The 25,839-nt window shown below is 35.7% G+C and overlaps 2 protein-coding genes across 2 annotated transcripts; both read right to left on the bottom strand.

Moving 5' to 3' along the window:
- Positions 1–2,390: 2,390 nt before the first annotated feature.
- On the bottom strand, positions 2,391–21,727 carry wdr95 (WD40 repeat domain 95). The gene is made up of 28 exons (XM_028464979.1): positions 21,660–21,727; positions 20,345–20,603; positions 18,979–19,032; positions 18,808–18,891; positions 18,147–18,212; positions 16,900–17,130; positions 15,615–15,700; positions 15,419–15,511; positions 15,301–15,346; positions 15,167–15,213; positions 13,904–14,021; positions 13,681–13,750; positions 11,354–11,588; positions 10,444–10,549; positions 8,762–8,913; positions 8,546–8,648; positions 7,882–7,985; positions 7,718–7,811; positions 7,606–7,670; positions 7,474–7,519; positions 7,113–7,172; positions 5,534–5,702; positions 5,366–5,461; positions 5,214–5,272; positions 4,431–4,563; positions 4,273–4,312; positions 4,055–4,143; positions 2,391–2,542 (listed from the first exon to the last, which is right to left on the bottom strand). Exons 1-28 carry the CDS (start codon positions 21,725–21,727, stop codon positions 2,391–2,393), a joined length of 2,925 nt encoding a protein of 974 aa, XP_028320780.1.
- Positions 21,728–22,786: 1,059 nt separating this feature from the next.
- On the bottom strand, positions 22,787–24,692 carry tex26 (testis expressed 26). The gene is given in 4 exon segments (XM_028464980.1): positions 22,787–22,920; positions 23,014–23,169; positions 24,271–24,427; positions 24,536–24,692. Coding segments are annotated over 4 exon segments (603 nt in total). The 5' UTR covers position 24,692.
- Between the last annotated feature and the right edge of the window lie 1,147 nt (positions 24,693–25,839).

Genomic DNA, 25,839 nt, shown 5'->3' on the forward strand with positions numbered 1-25,839 from the left:
AAAATGAACTCAAAATACAATATTGTGATGAAAGTCAAATCAGTGGTAGCTGACAAGGGCCACTTCACCATATGACAACAAACAACAGATCGTGGCCGTCGACAAAATGCCGTGTATCAATGAAAGCGTTAAACTACAAAGTTGGGTTTATTAACAAAGACATGAATTCTCTTTTGTAATCTCTTTAAGGACTTTGAAAATATATTGCCAAAAACCTAATCTGTTCAGAAAGAAAAACCAGTCAAGTTTGGAAGAGGTGGAGCATTCAGTCCGTCTGTGGCTATTGAGGAGCTACGGAAACAGATTAGGGCCAGTTTGGATGGAGACTGTTGTTGTATATGGTGAATTGGCCCTAATCAGCTTCCGTAGGTTTGACGTTAATAGCAAACCTTCAACTTTTATCAGAATATTGTATTTTGAGTCTGTTTTCTTAATTTCGACTTTAATCTCGTCTATTTCGACTTTATTCTCGAAATTTCTACTTTAATCTTGACATTTCGACCTTATTATCGAAATTTGTATTTTATTCTCAAAATTTTGACTTTATTCTCAAAATTTCAACTTCAATCTCGACATTTCAACTTTTTTCTCAAAATTTCGACTTTATTCTCGACATTTTTACTTTATTCTCAAAATTTCTACTTTATTCTCGAAATTTCTACTTTAATCTCAACATTTCAATTTTGTTCTCTGCATTTCAACTTTATTCTCGACATTTCTACTTCATTCTCCAAATTTCTACGTTAATATCAAATTTTCTACTTTAATCTTGACATTTCGACTTCATTCTTGACATCTCTACTTTAATCTCGACATTTTGACTTTATTCTCAAAATTTACACTTTATTCTTGATTTGCACAAAATTATTTTTTTCTATTAAAATTGTCCTTAATTCGCTTTGGTAGTATCAAATACTTGTTTCTTTTTTTGTCTTGAATTGTAAGCATAACTATCTCTGACTTGATGCATTTCTATCTTTTGCTCTTGCATCACTTCCATTGCAGTGTTTTCATTCAATGTGTACCAGGAGGCAGGTGAGATTTCCAGCATCCACACATCATCCCGTGAGGGCAGCCTTCATTAAGATGCACTTTGACAGCTCAGTGCAAACTCACGAGCACAAACACAGCTGCATCTACAAACATGACAATCTCAACAGCCCTTACTCAAGATTCCTTTCCCTCCTCTGTGACTGTAAGTGAAAGAGAGAATTCGAAAATAGTAACTGTCATATCATCTGGTTCATGCCTGCTAATACAACAAACAGTTTGCAGCTCAGTCTTGGATTATTTTTTTTTTGTCTTTTTCTAAAGTCTTTTATCATTGTGATGGGGTGACATTTGACATAATAGCATAACTAATACCAGGGTTTTTATTTTTTTATTTTTAATTTAATATCTAAATGTCTAACTAAAAAAGCTCCAGGTACCTGTGACCTATTTCCTATTTATATATTTCTCACAAATCTTCATTTATCCTTTTTGCCTCCCTGCACACTTGTTGTTATTGAGTTAATTTAAATTGTGTAATTCAATTTGAACGTATAATCAAATTAAGGTTAAGCTTTTAATATTTGCATTTACTGTAATCAAAAATGTAATTAGAAAATAAAAATGGAGCAAGTGTGATTTATGTTATATTTAGTGCTGTATTAAGCTGATAAAATATGCCCTTCTTCCCTATTTCAGGAACGTTTTGCAGCAAATACCTATTGTTTTTTTTCTATGGCAATATGATGCCAAATCCTATTATCGTTTACATACAGTTGACACATATATTTATATACTCCATGTAGATGAGTTACAGATTGAGTTATTTGACCATAAACTGGTGCAATCTGTCGAATATTGTACCAGAGTGTAGATAAAACACGTGAAAAAAGGATGTTGGTAAATGACAAGTGCTTTATGAGCTATCACCCCAATTAAGTTTGTCTCACCTTTATGTACGGACTTCTCCAATGACCTATTTTTTTTTTCTATTTTGGATCAATAGTTTCCTTCTGTTCAGTTGACTCCAGTACTCAACGCATGGATCAATAGGAGCACCCCAGAGGTGGAGGTCAAGTGGTTCACTGGCGTTTTGGTTGTTTAACAATATCTTGGTCCTCCTGAGAGCGCAGTACCTCGATAGCTTGTTGGCATGCCTGAAAGTTTCAAATGCAAATGAACCCTCACACAAAAAATAACCTCAACACGTGAATCGCATCGGAAAAGCAGTCTGTGACGTTAAAAAGAGTTTCACAGCAGTTCAACAGGTCATGAGGTAAAATGTATTGTTTCATCTTTTTCAATGTTTGAGTCACTGATGGAAGTTCAGTTCACATTCCAAGAGAGAGAAGAGAGCAGAAGAGGGACGTCTCTCCTCAGTCAATCATCTTTTTTTCATTTTAACTCGTGGCTTTGGAGAGATGTGACTTTCTACTCAACATTTTCTCATCTGGAAAACTCCGTGGATCAATCAAAACCCTGAAAGGTACATCAGGATGAATCCAAGACGAGGGGATGTCAACGCTCCAAATTTCAGGCTGCCCAAAGGTCCCTGTGGGGGCAGTGAAACATTCTGGATTTGTGAATTTGATCAGATTGCACAGTGTGATGTTGAGCTAGTGTGTCATTGTCAAAACTGTAGGGCATGTGTGTCAAACTCAAGGTCCGGGGGCCAAATCCGGCCCTTTAGAGCAGAGATGGGCAACGTCTATCACAGCGGGGCCAACAAAAATGTGATTGTCTGATCCGTGGGCCACATTATCAACAATCATGTTAGCATGTAGAACAATGACCAATCAGAGCATTAATACACATTCTAGTCCTTTTGTGTTGGTTTTCTTGGTGTTTTTTTAGTTCGTTTTGTCAATTTTCTTGTCAATATGGCAATTTTCTGTTGCCTTTTTGTTTGTTATATTTTTGTCTTTTTGTGTTTTTGTTATATTTTTGTGTTTTTCATGTAATTTTGTTGTGTTTAAGTGGTTGTTTAGTGTGTCTTTCTTATCATTTTGTGTACTTTTCTTGACATTTTGTGCATTTTACTGTTGTTTTCTGTTTTTCTGCAGTTTTGTGTGTTATGTTGTTTTTCATATAACTTCCAAGATCATGAATTACAATTTTGTTGTGCTGCATGTGGCCCCCAGGCCTCCAGTTGCCTATGTCTGCTTTAAAGCATTAAATTCAGCCTGCTAAAAATTACTGAAAGCACACTAAACATTTTGTAAATGACCAACTAATTCAGTTGGAGATATCTCAGCCCCTCCAAATACAAAAATTCAATCAAAATCCACAATATTTGCAGAGCTCAGTTTTCCAGTTCTTATATCACATGACGGCAGTCATTATTAATCTCAAATTGTTGAAAGAACTCTCAATTTTTCTAAAATCTGGCAAAATTTTCCACAAATTATTCCACAAAATTTCCTTAAATTCCCCAAATTTAGGGAAATGTAAGTGCAGATCCTTCAGGGATTGATATACTCACATACTTTATCATGTATATGTGGTAGTGCAAAACAGGGCACATTAATGTTGAATTTGTTCTTTTTTACATGTAAAATCTGTGGCCGACTTAAGACCAAACTCGTCAGTATTTGGCCCCTGAACTAAAATGAGTTTGACACATATGGTCTAAAGGGCATGAGAATATAACGTCTGCATTCATGGAAAACATTTTTTCCTTGAACAAGACCCTTCTGTGCAGTAAACATCCTGCATTCCCAGACGAAACTGAATCTATTATATTTTTACAATTGACATTCTCCCAGTATCAAAAATCTATGCTTGAATAATGATTGCTATTCTACATTTATATTCCCATTTGAAAATGACTTTGTATTGCTGCTGCTACAACACACACTGGATGTCAGGCAGAATTGGAGTTTACTAGCTTTTCTCTTCTCAAAAATAATCAATTTGGCAGTGTGAAGAGGTGTGGGCGAAAGTTGAACCTGACTCTATTTGCCCATGTCAGCCACTCAGAATAAATTAGCATTAATCTCATTTAAACAAACTCCAAAGATATGTATAAAAAAAAGAGGAGTGACGTATGCAAAACAACACGCACCTATGAATTGGCCCCGTGCGCTCCAAAGTCGCACTGTGCAGTCAGTGGATGAGGTGAGAACCACTTGATCACTGTCAATAATGTGTAGACTAAACCACAAAAAGGCATACATTAATTTGGGAGTCCTGGGATATAATTACAGCAGAAATAAACATGTAGCTGACTAATCGGCTATCTTAAATGGCCAATCACACAGTGAATGTGAGGCATTTATTTACCCAGTTATTCTGCCGGTGTGTGCGCGCCACATTTTAGCAGCTGGAAGCATGAAAACAAAAACAAAGCTTTACATTTGTTCTGATAGTTGTTATGTTTTACCGTCATAGGACTGAGGTAAAAAATTGACAAACATACCATAGGTGGATATATACTGTACCTCTTGGCATTTTGTGTTCGAAGGCAAAGGTCTCTGTGCTGTAGACATAAATGTAACCAATTTGGTCACCAACGTAAAGCAGTGCGTCACTGTTGGCTTTGGCCAGTTTGACAACCTTCTGTTGCTCTTTTGACTGAAAAGTAATGAAAATGTTACCAAAGCTCCGCTGAAGGCTTCAAAATTCAAAAACACATCCATTTAAAATTTAGCCTAATGACTAAAGATGTATATTTAAATTAGGGATTTTTGATATTACCTTTTTGCTGTTATTTGATATGCTGATATTGTCCAATACTAAAGTTCTAATTTTACGATATTAAACAATATGATATATTTACAGACCCCCCCCCCCCCACCCCACCCACCCCTACCGCACCTTTTAGGTCACATATCATCATGGAAATAACAGAATAAAAACATTCTGAAAATGCAAACTAAGAACAATTATTCAACTTCAGTAATGGAGAAAAAGCCATATTTGTTCTGAAAATGTATTCTCAAACAATCAATTACAATTGACATATCGGTTTTCTCAATATTGGTTCAAAAAAATAAATAAAGCCGATATCGATGTCAACTTGTATTACATTGTTTTGGATAAAATCGGCAGATAATATTTACAATCTATAATTCAAATACTAAACATTGTATTACCAGGGTAAAAACTGTTTCCCCCCCTTTTTTCTTCATTTAACTTTTTTGTAGTTAAATTGTAGAGGGAAAAAGCAAATTGTTTATTTCATTTTTCATTTTTTTTTATTAATAAATAAATAAAAATCTTACAGCCCTAAAGCTGCTCACAAACTTTCCTCCATCAAGGACACTCCAGAGATTTATACAACCTTTGAAAAGGGGAAAAAAATACAGTTAAGTACTCTTGGGAAGTTTGGCAAGTACAATGATGATCTTTAAATATCCAGTCTAAGAGCACTGACCTTTAGCCCCAGATGACAGTAGAACTGTGTTTGAGGGAAACTGACACAAGCTGGAATTCTTCAGGAATAACACACTGGGAACACTGACATCCAGGTCTATGAAGGCAAGACGAGTGTTTCCATCATCAAACAGAACCTGTATCTCAATCACCGTATGACCTACTTTACGTTTACCTTCAACGTTCTGATGTTCAGCTGACAGAGTGCTGCCAAAACGACAGTGTACCAGTCCAGAAACCATGTTCCACACAATAATCTCTCCATTACAGGTCCCAGTAGCTAGAAGTGATGGTGGACAGTGTGCCACACTAAGGATGTCACCGTGATGGCCGTTTTTCTGAAAAGAAGTCATAATCATATCAAGAATTCAGATTATAATATAATAAAACTACTAATCGTCCATCACAATATCATTGGGCCAGTTGTTGTTGTTTTTCATAATCTTGGGTAAAGGATTATAATATTCTCAGTCTTCAAACACTTTACCTTCTGTTTGATTTCTGGTGTCAGAGTCACAGACTGACTCTGACAACTGAAATATTTCTAATTAGGAAACATGTGCTCACGAGGCTGAGACAAAAGACTGATCTGTCAAGCTATTCTGAGATGGGGGCTCTATGCAAGATGCTGTTTGGGGGGCCCTCAGTTTAAATGTCTCCTTAGAAATTCTTAATAATCTGCTGAATGACATGTATTCCCATAACACCCAGCGGCTGAAACCACACACTGCGTGACTGTGGAGTCCCACCATTTTGACTTAATTATGCCTCCTCAGCTTATGAAAGCTGTTTATTTTATTCCTACAACCTACATTTATTTTTAGGTAAATCGGGGATAAAGATAGGTACATTTATTCCCCTCAGATGAGGCAGAGAACTCAGCTTTGGGGCCCCATAGTGGCTCATGCGGCCCTTTACAACTGCTTATTTCGCCTATAGCCAGAAACGGCACTGAGGACGGATGCGTGTATATCATAGATTTTTCTGTAAGAGTTAGACTATTCATATTTACTCAAGAATAATAATTATTATATAAGTAAAAAAAACATTATATTGTATAATTAATTGGATCTTAATATGTAATGTATGACATAAACTTATGCTGAATATTTTGCTTACAGGTCGAGATTTATTTTCTTATTATCAATTGTTAGTTTACTTTAATTTTTGCAATTCTATGTTGTGTACTTATTACAGTTAATGTTATGAGTTGTGTATGCTTTGGTTAATGTGTTTTATTTTGGTTACGTTTTCTTTTCTGTGTGAAAGTTGTTTGTACATCTCATTTAATCTGTTTGTTGTGCTTCAGAACTGTCATGCATACTGTATATAGTTTGTGATGTAGACCCCAGGAAGAATGGCTACCCAACCTCATGCATAACGGTTTTATCCCTTGTGTGAAATCTGCTTTTAACTGTAATAATGTAAATATTTGATGCTTGTGACGCAAGTGAATTATCCTGTGATCAATCACTTCTGCTATGGGAGCATATATGTGTAATAATGAAATGTAAAATGGATTAACAGAAATGTTTTTTTCATTTTCAGACTATAGCTGCATTTTTAAACTCATAAATAAAATTACATTTAATTATGGCACATACAGTATATGCTTCCATATTCTGCTTCTTCACTTCCAACTGCTTTATAGCTATATTTCTTAGTACATACTGTATATGCTTCCGTACTTTACTGAACTTAAAGCTGTCTGAAAGCTGGAGTTGCCCTAGTTTTCTTTACAAATTTACCAAATCGTCCTTCCATGGAGGCTCCGGCTTCTGATAGTGGTGAAGTTCTTCAGGTAAGTCCTACACAAATGTAGCAAACGGGACATCTCATTACTAGAAGTCAGGTTTTAATTTGCAACAAAAACCAAAAATCATCATAACAAATCTAAAGTACTGTCACTCAAATTTTTTTTATTGAAATTACTCAGAATTAGTCAAGTTTTCACCGTTTATTTCATATTTATTCATTGTAGAAACCAGTTAAGCTGTTAATAAAAGTGCATCAGAAATTAAAGTTCATGTATTTTTTATTAACATGAATAAATATGGATAACTGGAAAAATTTTTAATTATCATTCTGACTTTGTTTTCATGCCCTCACCAAGTGAATGTTGATCCTCCGGTCAGTCCCCACAGATATTATGTAACTTTAAACAGAGATAGCAAAGATTCAGTGTGGATGTCAACCATTTCTTTAAAAGAGAAAACCTTGGATAATCATGTTTTTACTCACAAATTCCTCCTCACTTTGACAAAGATGCAGTCACACACGATTTCACTATCTGAGAGAGATAAAAACTCATTTAAAATAATTTCTCTAAACAATGTTTTGCTGTGAGAGTAACTTTACATTTTGTGTCCTTTTTCAGTGTTTTTAAGCACAAGCCGGTGTTAAAGTTCCAGATCTTTAAGCATCCATCTTTCCCACCAGTGATGAGTCTGTAAGTTCAATAAAGTACAAAATGAAGTGCTTCTTGTGATTCTTCTAACATGAAGATTGATTGCTTACCTTCTTCCTTTAGGGTCAAAGGTCAAGCATGTGGTGCCAGCTAAATCTTTACCGCCAAATTCAAAAACTTGACGCCCGCTGTCAAAATCCCAGACTTTCACCACCTTCAGAAAGATTTAATGCATCCAAAGTGGAATTGTTTAGGACACGTGTCAAACTCAAGGCCTGGGGGCCAAATCCGGCCCTTTACAACATTCAATTTGGCCCTCAGGACACAGTAAAAATTACAGAGAAAACATCAATTATTGTGTAAATTACCAAATAATCCAGGTGTAGATATCTAAAATTTACCAATTTAATGAAACTACGCTATATTTTTATGGGCTTGCAGTGTTCCTTTGTTTATATCACACGAATGCAGTCATTTTTAAATGCAAATTGTAGAAAGAACTTTAAATTTTTTTCTTTTTCTTCAAATTTTTCCACAAATCTTGCAATTTCTCACAAACAATTCCACAAAATTCCTCTAAATTACACAAAAATTGTTTAGAAAATCAAGAATTTTTGAAGATCTGTCAGGGACTGATATTAAAAACTACGGCACAATTGATTCTAAAATTTTCCCCCACCTAAAATCTGTGATACCAATTCTGATCAAACTGGTCCATATTTGGCCGCTAAACTAAAACGAGTTTGACACCCCTGGTTTAGGAGGTTAACTCACAGATCCTTCTGCGTAACTGACGACTTGTCGAAGCTCGTCACTGAAACCACAGCATGTTACAGGGTCATCATGAGAAACAGCCAAACGACTGGGTAGCTGAGGACTAACAGAGGGAGAAAGATGCTTCAAACAATCAAATTGTGATTAATATTGTCTAGCCACAATTATTCTCACAAACAAATTAAAGGAATGAAGCTCAAATACAAGATGTTTAACCTTGTCTTCATGGACAGAACAGCCATACTGTCTGCTGCAACGTACAGCGATTTCCAGGAAGAGGAAAAGGAGCATGCAGATACGTCTCCGTGAATCCCATTCTCTTTTAGGTCGACCGTAAACAAGCATGACTGTTCCTCGATGTGCCAGATCTGAAATAGGAGCAGGCCAATCAATAGAGTCTAATTTAGGAAAGTGGGTTTATATCACTGCGTCAGCATGTCTGGCCTTCTCTCAAACTTTTAAAAATCTAATGAAGATAAAGTTTTACTTTGAGAGAACTTAAGAATCAAAGGACGTGGATTATGGCATGAATTACCAACAATATGTAGACCAAACTTTGATTTTGACCATTTCAATTCAGTTAAAATATGACTGTTGGGTGTAGCTATACATTCTTCATTCTGGAAAACTGATTGAAAGTGAAGATAAAGTGCAAACATTTGTAAGTTGTTCAAAAAGGTGTGAACAAGTCACTGTTTCTCAAGTCTTAAAAATCAAGTCTTGTCACTAAAGTCTCGAGTCAAGACAGTCAAGTCCAAGTCAACTTTAATTTACAATTCATGAATACATAATGTACCACAGCCAGTGCCATTTTACAGAGCAAGGTTTTTCAACTGATATATTGACTATTTGTCAAAGAATAATGATAATCTGACATTTGCTTTTATAAACAAATCAATCCGGCATCTTTTTAGATTTTAACATTTTTCACAGCTCCTCTGGTAACCAAACAAACAATAATCATACTGGGAAGGTATTGGTATATGTTTTTATAGTCAATTATTATTCATGGTATAATCTTTAAATCCAAAGGATATCACTCTTGGAATCATTTTAGTGTGCACATGTCTCAACCGAGCTTGACGTTTGACGTTTTCAGCTGCTTTCTGATTGTCAGTTTGTTTAAAGGTGGAACCTGTCAATCAAAGTCCCGTTTGGCGTCAAAGGAAAAGTAATTAAATAAAACATGTACAGTAGCTGGCGATATGCACCTATTCAAGTTTGTTTGCAACACGAGAATAACCAAGTCGTGTAACCCAAGTCCACACCTCTGGTTATTAACACGTTTGGTTTAGAACAGGGCAAAGACATATTGCATTGCAGGTTAAACAAATTAGGAATCCAAATAAGAAATATTAGATACTGCAAAAAACAAAAAAAGGTACCAGTTTCAATCCAGTTCTAGGGTAATGGGCACAAATAGCCACCTGCCTGACAATTTGTGGCTTTGTCTCTGGTCTGGTGCTTATATTTCCATAGGTATGCATAAATATGTATGTCAGGTAAGGTTCACAATACCCTGGTTTTATCTTTCACTATACACTATGCAATGTAATGGACTGGCAACCTGCCAAGAGTGTAGCCTACTTTCGAGCAGTGGTTCGTCACTGTTGTGGCTTCGGGACTCACCGTCAGCCATGTTACCAACAGTGACCTTAATTAAGGAAAACCCCACAGTTGAAAATCTCCTCCTGAGGCTAAAATTTCATTACAGATCTTTGTCAATTAAAAAGAGCAAATGAAAGAACATGTGGAGGTGAATAATAACAAGTAGCGCAAAGAGAAAAGATAAATACATTCACATATATGCATTAAGGTCTGTAAAGTGACACAAATACTGGCTGTAAGGCATTGTTTCAATATATATCGTCATTACTTTGTCCATACTGATAAATTACTTTGGCTGTTTGGTCTATAGAGACGGAGAAGACGTGATTGCCCTCTGGAGAGATGCAAAGGAAGCTGATGGAAGCACTGTGACCTTTCAAAATACCCGTCGACTTCCTGAAAAAGAGAAATATTACTAAGGGAGCAAAAGTGGCTCAGCTTTGATAAATCAAAAAACATGTAACCCTCCTTTTTTGCTTCATAATTCATGACTTTTCCCAATGTGATGGGTACAATTGATTAAGCATAGAATTATCATGATTATATTTTTACAATGTGCTGGACATATACTGCATGCATTGGTGTTCCTCTGGGGTCCATTTGACCCCAAGCTGTTTTAGTCCTTTATCCAAATCATTCCTTATTGTGCTCTGTGTGAATTGCGATCTGCACGCCTACTTTCTCTCTTGAAAATGTCCTCTAGGATAAGGTTTACTGTCAATGAAATTTTGGAACAGCTCTTTCACAGTAAAAGTGACATTAAGGAAAATGTGTCTGAGACAGAGGATTGTGTTGAGGAGGACCCTGATTTTGACGCATTCTCATCTTAAGTAGTAAATAAATGTGTTTGTAAGAGGAAAGATGGGTAACCAACATCAATCAATATGGTTCATTCTGTCATGAATGTGCATCCCAAATTAGAAAAGATTTGTTTTAAAGATTTTTGTGATACATTAACCAATAGGGCTCATACTCTTGCGGTCATTAATGTCAATGACTTTGAGATGATTTGAAAGACAAATTAATTCTAATTTAAAAGTTTGGCCTGATGGTGGTGCTATAGAACAGGTCATGGTTTCATTATCAAGGGGTTATTTATGTATTCAACAAATAAACAAAGTGTCTGACACAAAAACTTGGTCAACAATTTTCTGAAAATCATTTTCTGGAGGCAAATATCCATGGGGTCAGATGCCTTACCTGGAATAATATGGGTTCCACAGACGAATGAGCTTATCTACACCTCCAGTGAGCAGAATGCTGCGCTTTGGACAAAGGTCGAAGGTCTTGACACCTTTGTAGACGCTGAAGACAGTTTGGTCTGGTCGGACCTTTGGAGTCCAGCTCAGTTGGAGCTTTTTGATTTTGCCTTCATAGCAGGCCTCTCTGATCTCATTCAGCTGCTGCTGGGCATCAGTGGTAGGCAGTGCACAGCCTTAGGAGCACAGGGCAGAGACGACACCAATGTATTAGATGATCAAAGCTTTATAGGAGGAGAGCAAGAAACTTTATCCTTTTTTTCCAAGGGGCACATTAGAAAAAGGGTGAACACACATACACATGAGCTGATTGGTGACTGTGAGCATATGATGGCAAACAGCACAGCAAACCTAATGGTCAACACCCAGTTTATTTATAGTAGTGGTTCTAAACTTCTACAGCCCTCAACCCCCACTCTACTGGAAGGTGGTTGAACACAGTCATGAACATTGAAGAACAGTCATGTGGAGACAGGGTCATCTATAAGGATGAATAAAGAGCAGAACTTTTTGAGGCCCACCCATAAAATGATCCATTGTTCTATGAATTTGTGATAACCACGTTGTCAGGTTCTGTTTAGTTTTGTTGTTGTTTAACTCTTGCGCTCCTCTTTCAGTTATTCTGTCTTTTTTTATTCTGTTTGAGTCTGGCCTCCTGTGTTTAACTCTTGTATTTGTGTTTCAGGTATTCCTGCTTGTGGTTCCATCCACCCTCCAGTGATGTCTGTGCTTGGTTTGTGACTGATTAGCTTCCTCATGTTTCCCCCCAGGTGTGGCCCATTCCCAGTCAGGCCTACGCCACTATTTAGCTGAGTGCTTGCACACTGAATGTTTGCTGGATCAATGTCTTATGTGAGTGTGATGCTCCCTGTGTGCTGCTGTGTGTTTTGTTCCCTGGTTTCTTCATGTTACCCTTTTGAGTGTGGAATAAACATGGACTGTTTCCAAGAATGCTACTCCTGCATTCTACCACCATTTCTCTCTGCATTTGGGTCCACAACTACACCACATAAATAAAATGGGTTCAAAGTGACCAGAATGGTGATGAAGGTGGTCAAATGGGATTTTAAAAACCACAGAAATTAGTTAAAAGTTGCAAGTTAGAGAGGCCAAAAACAGTCAGAAAAAGTGTTATAAAGGGTTCAAAAAGGGTCAATATTGAAACAATTAGTTGGGACAATTAATTTAAACTGGCAAATAATGGGTATGATAAATTGTTATTGTGGTAAAATATGCAAAAATAATGGGTCAACATATGCAAAATTAGGTGGGAAAAGTGGGGGAAAGGGTTTATAAGTGACTATAAGGTCTTGAAAGTAGAAAAATGTCCAGAAAAGGCATTGGAATTTGATGGAGAAGTGGTAGAAATGGGAATAATCATAGGCTTAAATATGACAATTTTTGGTATAATTGCAGAAAATTGGTTAAAAAAAAAAAAAAAAATGAACTGAAATTGTTGAATAAGTATTCTTAGTTTCTTGAAGGCATCTGATGAACCCCTTCCAGTGTCCCGGGACCCCTGATTTATGGTACCATACAGTTAAGAAGGTCATACTCACACATTCAAGTGTTATTTATTGAGGCCATAATTTTTTATTATTGTGCCTAATGGACAGGTTGATGTAATTTTAAGGGAATGTTTACACTTACACTTACTAGTAATAATAATTTAGTATTATTTTCTTATTATGCAGATACTTTGGAGTTGCAACATTTAAAATAAAACAAAGTTATTCATTTCATGGGACAACTGAAGATGGAACAGACTTGTGAATTTTCCCACAGACGCTACACCTTCATCTCAGAGATTTTAGTCTCATGTAAGTACTGGTAGACAAGCTACAACTGATCTCACACATGTGCCAATGTTGCATTGCATTCACACGTGGCCATAAGCGTCACATGTGAGCTCGCCAGGGCCACATTTACCCACTGACAATCTCGTCAACACACAATGAGCACCTCACACAACCAGAAAAGTTGTAAAAAATACAACCCGTGAGCAAAATGTGGCCAATAATCTCACTGTTTCTAATCCCATTATTTACAAAGTGAATAAACATGACATCACACATGTCACCAGCTGCTATGTTATAGATTCACTGGTTAAGATGTACATGTGATAGAAAAAATGAAAGGTCTTTTTTTGTGCCCCCAATTTTGAGTACAAATGTAACCAAAATGTAGCCCCAAAACAATAATGGTTTGAAATTAAAATGCCATTTATTTTAAAACAATTAAAAAAAACAAAAAAAAAAAAACAATTACCTATAACAAGAGAGGAAGCCTCTTCGTTTGAAGAAGACACAACAGCTTTAAAACTGTGAAAATATTTGACCTAAATATAAAGACAAGAATTTGAACATCAGGATTATCACTTCATCATTGAAAAAGCCACATAATGAAACTGAATTTATTATAATATAGGTCACTCTGTGAACGAGCAGAGATACATTATAATGTGTTTAAACACAGGAAGGTAAAATGTCACCTGTGTCACCCAGTCATGATGAACCTTCCATCTGATAAATATCACATTCGGAGAGAGCACAGCGCTGTCCATTGTTATGTTGGGCATGTTTTCCATCTTTGGCGAATTGTTCCATAATCTGAATTTTTAAAAAAGTCATGTGGTCAAGCCTGACGGTGAACGAGTCTCCAAACATTTTCTTACACACGTGCACTAAATATATACTGGAACTGATAAGTGGGATAAAGAAGCAACACATATGTGATGGTATAAAACAAAAACAGCATCTACAATGTGAAAGGTGTGTTAACTGTTATACACAAGATCAGAGATGGGCAAATTTTATTATACCAAGGGCCATAAAAATGTCTGATCTGAAGACCACATTATCAACAACATTCATGTCTTCATTTAGGATAATGACCATCTGAGCATTAAATACAGGAGAGTGCAAAGGATTTGTGTGTTTTTTGGTGTGATTTTGTGGGTTTTTAGTTATTTTATGTATTTATTTTTGTTGATGATCTGTGATTTTGTCAATCATATTGTGTGATATTGAAACCTTTTTGTAAATCTTAGAATCAAATGTTTTTATTAATATTTTATGTTTTCAGTGTGTATTTTCTCCTATTTTGAAAATTGCTTTCATCAATTACCAGTTGTGTGTTTTTGAGTTAGTATGTGTGTTTCTGTTGTCATTGTGTGTATTTCTGTCTTTTAGTGAATTTTTGTTGAACATTTGGGCATCTTTGGAGTCAATTTCTGCATTTTTGTTGTCATTTTTGTCAAAATTTGCATTTTTTTGGCACTTTGCGTGTCATTGGAGTCATTTTGTATATGTGTTGTTGTTTTTGTAGTTATTTTCATGTATTTTAATGATTGTTTTGTTTGTCTTATGAGTCGCTCTGGGTGTTTTTGGAATCTTTTTGGTTTTGTTTTTTGTTGACATTTTGTGCTTGTTTCTGTAGTTTTGTGTTTCCAGAATTATTTTGTGTATTATGTTGGCTGACATATTCATTCGAATTTGCTGAATTACAATTTCTGGGAAATTTGTTTTGGAGGATGCAAAAAATTAGACTGTGGTCCGCATGTGATCCGCGGCCCGCCAGTTTCCTATTTCTGCTGTAGATGAGGCCATAGTTTAACAGGAAAAGTAGGACTGAAAAATGTCAATGTAATAGCTGGTTCCAAACTGGTTGCAATATTAGCCAATACATTCTCTGCTATATTAAATGTAGTTATTTAAATGAGTTGATTAACAATGAAGAGATAAATATAGCATACCTCAGGGTTTCATCAACAGTGGACAGTAGGAGGATAGTCACACATCCCTAAAAAAAAAAACAAAACAAATGAAAACCTTCACAGTTTTCACTTTTACTATCATTTAAATCAAGTTACAATCATGATTTACATACTTCTGCATCTCCGTATAGAATACAACATTCATCAGGGCCAATGTACCTATAAGATTAAAAGCATAAAACACATTAAATATAGTGTGAAAATCATTTTAACACCAACTTACTGCCTCACCCATAGTTTAGTCTTAGGGGTATCGTATCAAGTGCATTGATCTGACAATAAGGGTCCAGAGTGGGGAACATGTACATTTGGATCTCCCTGTCTCTGCAAGAAAACATATAGATTAATCACCATGACCTGTTTTTAACGTGCAATCTTTAATGTGTTCAGTAAATATTCTGGTAAACATTCATTCATTCTCATTTACCCTGTGCCGATCATCAGCATGTCGTACTCAGCCATCAGCACCAAATCACTCACCCACCTTGACTTCCTGTTTGCAGGTCCATCATTCTGTAAACATACACACATTATCATTTCTTCTAGAAAGACACTCTTTTCTGGGGGGGGGGATTAGTTAGTGTATCATTCCCTCCTGAAAATCATACCTCCAGTGTTTCTCAGATTGATACACATATTATTGAGAAATCTTTAAATCTCCTGCCAGCAGCCATTTTCCTGCTGTTTTGCTCGAGGGGACGAGGCCCCTCCCTCTTCATATGTTCTCTTCCTTAGTTCAGCCCACAGCACCCTCCTCTGCAGATGTAGCTTTCAATTTACTTATTTTAAATACTTTTGTAAGAAAGGGGAGTGTTCAGGGGCGCGTCAGACAAGCTTGGAGTTTCTTAAAGAAAAAACATGACACCCCCTCTCTTATAGAAGGAATCTGTGCTCATGCTTTTCTTAACAAACCTTTGCCATGATTATTGTGCAGTTTGAATTGGAAATCAATACACAGAAAAGCACCTTAAGACCCTAATATTATCATTGGGGTCAATTTCACCCCATTCAATGTTTATCATTCAAAAAATATTAGTTGACTTCATTTTTTGATATTTCATGACTTTTCCTAATTTGATGGCTACAATTGATTAAGCATGAAATTATTATGAGATTTTTTTTTCTATGTGCTGAACATATATTGCATGCATTGATGTTCCTCAGGGGTCAATTTGATGAATCACCAACACCAATCAGTATAGTTCATTCTGTTATGAATGTGGACCCCACCCCGAGTTAGAAAAGATGTAGATGACACAAACTCTAAAACTGAAAGTTTGATCTGATGGTGGCGCTGCAGTAAAGGTCATATCATCACCACAACCAATAGAGTTCAGACACTTGTTGTCATTAATGTTGTCTGTAAATTTGTGAAGATTTGGATGAGAACCAATGAAGATAAATTCATTCTAATTTAAAAATTTGGCCTGATGGTGGCGCTAGAGAACAGGTCAAGGTTTCATTGTCAAGGGGTGATTTTTGTGTTCAACAAATAAACAAAGTGCCAGACACAACAATTTTCTGAAAACCATTCTCTGGAGGCAAATATTCCTGGGGTCAGATTGACCCAGAGGGTAAAATGTCTTTCTAATATTTGAGGATGATAGTAATGTATCAGGATAACAGGATTTAAGGCACAGGAATAGGACGCAGAACTGTTTAATTTGAATGCATCCACAAACATTCTCTATCAATCAAAGACGCATACGTACAAATATGTGCTTTTTCCTCTGCGGCTTAAGTTCACGGCTCCAGATGCAAACAAAGCCGTCCTCCTGCAGCGTTACCGTGGTGCCATCGTAGCAGGGCTGGATGCTGATTATAGGAAAGCTGCTGTTCAGGGCAGTTATTGTGGCGGGTAAAGTAAAGGCCACTTGCTTGTTGCGTCTCGCTGCTTCCTCTCTCACTTTGTTCTCCTGCACCAGGTGTGTGCAGAACTGGTCCTGAACGATAATGGAATGGTAATGCTCAAGTTAATGTCATAATATTTAAACTGTGCAAGAGTTCATTCTTATTATAATTATGCACAGGTGTATAAGAGTTGTATGTGTAGCCAAGAGTTAAGAGATGTGTCAAACTCAGGTATTTAGAGCATCAACTTTGGCCTGCTCGAGAAAGTAAAAATGATGGAGAAAAAAATGAAATATTACCAACTAATTTAGTTGTAAATATCTCTGCCACTCCAAACAAATGAATTCAATTAAATTCCACAAAATTTGCAGTGCTCAGTTTTCCAGTCATTTTTTTTTTTTTTTTCTTGTCTGCACATGCTGTCAAAGGTCAACACCACAGGAAGTGCAATCATTATGAGACAGCAATGCATATTTTGTTATTGCAATAAAATACATTGATTTATTTTATTGCTTAATTGTGACCATCACCAGCCCTCCCTAAGGAAGGGTAAGAAATCTTTTATTATAGGGAGGATATAAAAAGGGAGAGCAGTGTTACACCTAAATTAAAATTTCCAGTCATTTTTTAACTGTACTTTATCTTGTTTTGGTTTTTTTTTAATTTGTTTTTCTTTAATGGTGTTTTGTGTGTTTTTACTGAATGAGTTTTAAAAGCCTTTTAAAAGACAAAATTCTGCTCTTTTGAACAGACAAATTATTCCACAAAATTTCCCCAAATTCCCAAAATCAGGGTAAATTAAGTTAATTTCCTGCATGGACTGATATAATCATGCTTTATAATTTATATATTGTTTATACGTGGAAGTGCAAACAAGGGCACAATAATGTTGAATTTGCTCTTTTTCCCCACCTAAAATCTGTGACCAACTTAAGGTCAAATTGTTCCATATTTGACCCCGGAACTAAAATGAGTTTGACACCCCTGAGTTAAGACATAATTCATTACAGTTCAACAAAAAGTTTCCTCTCAGCTATTTTGTTTCATCTTTGAGTTGCAGAAAAATCACATTTGATTGTGGTGAAGTGATAAAATATGAAGATCTCACCCATGAAATCCTTCCCTGACCTGAATAATCGATCCTCTGAAATAATCCTTGAATATTTGCATTGCTCTGCAGAATAAAATGACAAAATTACCAAACAAACAAAATACTCTCCATGCCAACACATTTTGACCTAATCCAAACAAAATAAGAGATTCATATGGAAAAGTTAGAGAATCTGAGTGGTTGCTTAAAATGTGTCAAACTCAAGGCCCGGGGGCCAAATCTGGCCCTTTAGAGCATCCAATTTGGCCTGCAGGAGAAAGTAAAAAATACAGAGAAAACATGAATTATTGTGTAAATAACCAAATAGATCAGTTGTAGATGGACAAATTCAGAACTTTAATGAAACACTATAATTTTAGGGGCGTGCATGTTTTCTTTGTCATTTTTTATTTCAAATTGTGCCAAGAACTCTCAATCTTTCCACACATCTTGCAGATTCTCACATACGATGGCACAAAATTCTTCTAAATTACACAAAAATTAGTGACAAAATTAAGATGTTTTTTTAAGTGAATTGAACAATATTGAAATAGCTTTGTTTTTTTCTCTCTCATATATAATCTGAGGCCCACTTACGATCAAACTGGTCCGTATTTGGCCCCTGAACTAAAATGAGTTTGACACCCCTGGCTTATAAATAAATGTCACACTTTCTTACCGTCTTATGCAAACCCAAGCACTTCTTCACTATACTTTCAAACTTCTTTGCATCAATAGATCTCAGGCCAGCCTTTTCAACTTCCTTCAGAAATAGAAAAACCCTGTAAACTCAGATGTAAACAGATAATCCCACATAGAGTCTCAGGAGGTTTTACAAACAGTTGCCTACCTCAAATTCTCGTTTCAGTTTCTGAAGGCTCTCAAGTGATATCTTCTCATCAATCTTATTTTGAAAGGAAAAAAGTCTTAAACTTACACAACACACCTTTAATTATTTCCGTCCACTCAAATTTTATCGTAGAGCTATAAACACAAACCATGGTTTTGAAGAGGTCTTTGGTCTCATGATAACACTTGATTAGATCTCCAGCTTTGAGGATTATTCACTCCTCATAATACCCCCTCTGACAATCTGAGAGGCTCATAGCAGTCCAATTGAAAAGCCATTGCCTTCTGTAATAATGTCATCTCCTTATTTTCTCCCTAAGGTCTCCTAGCAACTGGCCCTGGATCGTGATGCTCTTTGATCTATCACTAATAATAAATATGTGGGCTACACACAGGCTTACGTCACTGGAGGGGAGGATTCCCTATGGTTTATGCCCTGAATTTAATAGTTTAATCAGTCAAAGTGATGGAAATACAAATCCCTTTATTAGAGATGCATAACTTTGAAATCTCAAGCCTGCTCTGCTCTAATCTGTCATGGCACAAATCTATTCACATTTAGTTGGAAACTGTGACTGACATCCACAATTGAAACCCACAGAGTCTTCATCAGATTCCTCCGACGACACTATCCAGTCATTTCTGGCATCTTGAAAAATTGAATTGCAATCTGTGAGACCTTTATCAGAAGTTATATTTGTTTTATTTGGCTCGGTGATTGATTGTCCTGCCCGATGAACTGTCAGGATGCAAAGGAAATTGATCATCACTATTATTTGAATTGTCTTTTATTTCTTTATTTTTTGCTTGCGCACACTACTTATCTATGTAAGCTCATTCCCGCCAGTAAAAATAAATAAATAAATAGGAAAACAATAATAATAATAATAATAATAATAATAATAATAATAATAATAATAATAATAATAATAATGCTTCTAACTTAAGTCATAATTATGAGATACTATCTCATATTTATTACGAGATACTATCTAATAATTATGACACCATTAACAAAGCTTGTGCTCTCTTTGTATATTATTATTATTATTATTATTATTATTATTATTATTATTATTATTATTGTTATTATTATTATTATTATTATTATTATTATTTTTATTATTATTATTATTATTATTATTATTATTATTATTATTATTATTATTATTATATTTTCCCTAGTTTTTTTTTCTTTTTTTACTGGCGGAAATGCGCTTCCATATTTATTTGTAAAAAGCTGCTTGAAAAAGTGCTCTTCAATGGTAGGTTTAGTATCACTTTAGCGACATCTACAGGATAAAATGATGAACTACAGGATGATGGGGCTTTAGAGGTGAAACATCAGATAAGGGTGGTAGATGTACCTTCAGACTCTGAGCTGAACCAACATGGTGATGCTGCAGTCTCCTCCTGGTTGGGGTTTTGTCACCTATTGTGACAGAATGTCTTCTCCTGTTGTGTTTTAGCAGCTCTCTCACCAGCCAATCAGGAGGCTCCTCTTCTTCCAAACTGTCCCCCTGTCTACAGGAGGCTGAACAATAACCCCCTGCTTTCTCTGATTTACTGCCTGAGACGTGTTGGTTTTTTGTCTTCTTCCCTGGAGCAGCTCGTCCAGTGAGGAAACTGGAGGATGCAACAGTTTATTTTGAGCAAATAATTCACCTCAACTCTGCTAATTCATCTTTGCACTTCATGTAAAGCACTTACAATTCTGACAACAATGGGAAAACAGTGAATATTATTATTACCAATACATTATAAACTTTTAAAAATATTTACTCTGCTTTTTTAACCGACTAAATAGAACTTTACTGTGATAGTCCTTGCACAAATCACTTTATTATTTGTTGATAGATACACTGATGGCATATAATGATGATTGTTTGTGTGTTGCATTGTTTATGTATGTAATGTAAAATTAATGTGATGCACTCTTATTGCATTTTTTTTTTAAAAATGTGTATTTGACTGGATGGTGACCTTACATCAAATGGCTAATGAAGAAATTGTATGATAATTCAAAAAATGAAAATAAACATTGGGTCACATAGGACTGTTTTTAGAGCAAAATTCTATAAAATCACTGTTTTGCATGAAGTCTGGTGTTTTTCTCAGCCTCTCTTTACTTTAAAAAAGTAAGCTTTTTTTAGACACAGCATCTTTTTTGAATATGTATAAGATAAAAATAAAGGGACTTCACTCCACCAACAACATCACTCTAGAAGAGATTCATGTGTGAAAGGGACTCATGGAAAGATCAAGAAACTTTTGTAAATTTGCAAACCAATCAAATAGAAAAAGATACGTAACAGAAAAACACTTGTATGAGTAAATAACCCTCACTCATAGGATATTAAAAGCACTTTTATGATCTTAAAAAGGATTTAAAATAAGCTTTAAAGTTAGTTCCAATAGCGTATTCTAATCCTCAGGTTGGGATTATGTTTCTCTATATGTCAACACTTCCTGCTTCTTGGATTACTCTATGATAATTATCATAATATAGACGACATACCAAAGCCCCATGGCAACATCAAACATTTCACATGAATGCGATGGTGAAACGTGAGAAGTGAACAAATTCAAGGATTTAAGTTTCATATTTAAAATAAAAAATGTCCTTCTGTTTGTTTATACTTTTTGAAACAAGAATTAGAAACAGAAATAGTAGCAGAATACCTGGTCACATGCTGAGTTTCTAATCTTCCAGATGCTGACGAAGAACGAACCTTTGGCCCAGATGACATTTTTGCCATTTTCTATTCTGATGGGTAAAAGGTATCTTCTTCGGTCGCATTTAAAAAGAAAAAAACTAAGCTAATCAGACAGATCTCACCCTTGTCTACCTGACACTCACTGTAGCATTACACCTGAGCTGAGCAGGTGGCCCTGTGCACGGTAACCAAGAAACAAAGAGTGAAAACAGAGACGGGCAAACACAAAAAAGTAGCTCCTGGTTTCAAACAGAGTGGGAAAAGCAGCTTTTAAGGAATCGGCTATTCAAAAACCTTTCATTTATTTGAGAATATTTATGTGTTATGTTTAAGCCTTTATTTAATTTTTTGTATAATATAAAATCTCCATTTATTTTTGATATGTGTGATACAACATGTGTGGTTGTAAAAGAAGAATGCACAAATTAGCTCAGATATCTTGAGAAAAATCTTATAACAGTTTCAAAAGGCGAACATGCATCAAAACAACACAAATAAATGCATTTTTGGTATTTATTGCAAATAAGAAATAAATAATTTAACTTTTTCTGCTAATGTGACTCTTAAATCACTTTATAAAAATGTCCAAATATTATGCTTTATGTGCACATAAACATTAGGAAACATCTTTTTTTTAATGCATCTTCACTGAGAAATGCTACTTTTGAGCGATGTTAGAAGCTGTTGGACACGTACACAGTAACTTGTTTGAAATTAGTTAAGAAACTAACTGAAAACAGGAATTTTATTTAATAGAAAATAGGAAAAATGTGTATACCCTCAAATACCCTCTAAAATGTGCCAATGTAATACTTTCTTTCTCTCTTTTTAATGAAATACAGTATACATTAAATACTTTTAAAGTAAGACTGTATGGTTTCCTCATTTGTCACATACCTTATTAGCCATTCAGGGTTTGTGACAAAGTGGGGGCATGTCCGGGACATGAACCCAAAGCCTCTCACAACCTTCAACAAGAATCCTATCCACACATTTTGGGTTTGATATTTATTTGTTTCAACACACAGACAAAAAAAGTTTAACTCTCACACTTTATTCATTTATATCATTATTCTAAACAATAATCTAATGTTAGAAATGTCCTGGCCATGTTGATATCCACTCAGGTGAGCAGGAGTTATTAACAACAGCTGGGAGTGTAATGACTTTTTCTTTATGGTTTGAACAACCATTGCCACTTAGAATTCTTTTCACAGCCTCTTTTTCTGAAACATACAAGAGAAACACACGTCAGCCCATCTGCCTGAATGACAGTCAGTGACCAATAGGCAGATGCTCAAAGACAAAACATGGCCGACCTCCCTGAGGTAGACTCCTGTGTAGCTGTCGCAGCTCCTGTGGCAGCAGAGACTTTGAGACTTATGTGACGTCTGGGATTCTTTTTTCAAAAAACATGTCATATGTTGTCAGATCTGCTCCTCTCTGCTGGACATGCCTGTGTGCGACCGCGGGAACTGCAACAGATGGAGATGGAGGAGAGTCAGACATACGAAACAGCCGTAAACAAGGCTTTTTCAACTTTTCAGGATGGTGACCCTATACCAGATTTTCTGTGTTGCATCTGAAACAAGAACATTAAAAGAGCAGCTCAGGCTTTTGTTTCAGCTGACTGAAATTGGCCTTCAGCTCATTATCTGTAGAGTGCAGGATATTTCACCTGAACCCTATCATCACATTCTGTGGAGAAAGTACCAAAAAAGAGGATGAAGCATGTTTATATCTGGACCTAATGATGTCTGGCCAAGGGTTGCGGCCAATTACAATTACATCTTCAATTATTCATATTCAATTCCAACTCAATTTTGATTACAGTGACCAACATTTTTTTTTAAAGTATGATTAAAATCACCATTATCATTTTCCCCTAAAAGTCAAGTACAAATATGTTTTCAATTACTAAAGTTCAATTACAATTAAATTAGTCATCTCTTATGATAACGGGTCAGTTTTGACCCATGTATTAAATACACTAAAAAATATTATCTAATCTATCGAATTTGTTTTTCATCACCTTGTTAGGCTTCCTTATCCATAAGAATGTCGGTATTAATTACAATTAAATAAAATTGTATAAGTGAGATTGTGTCTACCCATGTGATTTACAAATAAAAAGTGAATTACAAAAAAAATAAAAAATAAATAAAATTGGTATTAATATTTTTTGGTGTGGGCGTCTGTCTTTTCTCTGTCAGTATAGCCCTTGATTTCAATTTTTTTTAAACGGTAAAATGTGATCCTCATATTTTAATAATTGTTAACTACGTATGTGTAAACCATAGAAATGTAACATGGTTCCCCAGGTTTGCGTTTATTTAAATTGCACAGTAAATAACTGTTTTTAGAGAATTTTAATGACAATTACAATTCAGTTATCTGAACTCAATTACAATTGAATTACAGTTATGACAGCAAAACATATTTTCTGTTGCAATTATAATTATAATTATGTCATAATTGTAATTAATGATCAATTACGTGATTATAATTATAATCGACCCCAACCGTAGTCTGGCCTGCTGTCCACTGTACATCATGGCCTAATAAACATGTCAAACCTTGAGGCCGATGCAGGAAGTCACATCTGTAGGTGGAGCAATACTGTGCTTTCAGAGCTTCACTGATGTCCTTATCAGATGGAGGACATTTCCAAGATGGCAAAACATACTCTGAGCTTTGTGCAGAATCTCTCGGCATCCTCCACATCAGAAAGGCCTTGAAGTTTACATCTTTTGTTAAAGGTTACATTGTGTTTATAAAGGCCAAGCACTGCACTGAACTTGGGCGCTGAATGGAGGGCCAACAAATAGCTTAAATACCAACCTTGCTGGGTTGTGGGTTGTTTCTCCTGTTTCCAGAAGCTGTTCCAGTGCGAATACACTCAGGTTTACTGACTGGCATCCAGGAAAAGTCCTTATTGTAAACAGTAGAGCCAAAAGGTCCAGACAGTGAGTAAGAATCTACGAGTGATGTGGTCATTGGGCGCCTGTGTGAATCAACACAGGCATGAAATTAGAAGCAAACTTTTCTACGGTATTTCAAACTAAACGGGTCATTCCATGTAATTTCAACAAATGGCCACGCACAATTGTTTTTACCAAATGTTCCTTAATTTCTTAAGTTGTTTACTGAATGTTTTAGAGTCCCAAACTCAGACTGATTTTTTTCCAAATTTGAGGAGCTGGCATGTCCACCAAATAGTATTTATAGCAGATATTTTTAAATATTCTGAGAGCGTAGGTGGGGCTGTATTACTATACCAAATTCCAGTTTCCTATGTGGTCTAGTTCCTGAGATATTGGAAGCTGAAAATGGAAGAAAAATAAGGAAGCGTGAAAATCGACACATACCCCCCTCACTAAATAGGCCATATCTCAAAAAGTATTCATCCAATCAAACTAAAAATGTACAGAGTGCCTATTGATTAATCACGGAACTATTGGAAAAAATGTCTGATTTTTTTTTTTTTTTTAGACCAAAGCGTGTGGGACGTCCTGGAAAATGTCTTGAAATGACACGGAATGACTCAAATGTCAATGAGATAAAACTTACAACTTCATGTCAGCAGCTGGTTTTGGATGCTGGACGAAATGTTTTCTGTGAGATGTTTCATACGGATCCCACCAATGTTTGCCCTCTAAAGTCAAAATAGAAATACATTGTGACAGCTCTTTAAATAACCTGTGCAAACATACCAGAAGGTAAACATGCTGCACTCAAAGTTCGACTCAGACTTAGTGCTGCAAACAGAGGGACATGGGGTAAAATTGTCAACATAATAAACCTAATGAAACCTGATAGTTTTCAAGATACTTGGCACATTGAAGTAAAGCAAAAACTACATATATTATGAATGAATTACAATTAAAAAAAGACACGTTTTTCTTATCATCTGAGGGGTTTAATAAAAAATGGTTGTGCCTTTACGTTAGTCTAGAATTACCTTCAGTTGTCATTGGAGAGCAGTTTTTTGTTTCAGCGCCTTGTGTTAACATTTGGTTTTGCTGTCAAATCCTTCTCCAGTCCAGACACAAGTGTAGAAAAGATGTTCACTGACAACCCTGGATCTTAATGCCTGTGAGTAGCAAAATATATAGAAAGTTAACTATTAAGAAGTATCTGTAGAG

This window comes from Gouania willdenowi, chromosome 13, assembly GCF_900634775.1.
Source record: "Gouania willdenowi chromosome 13, fGouWil2.1, whole genome shotgun sequence".
NCBI lineage: Eukaryota > Metazoa > Chordata > Actinopteri > Blenniiformes > Gobiesocidae > Gouania > Gouania willdenowi.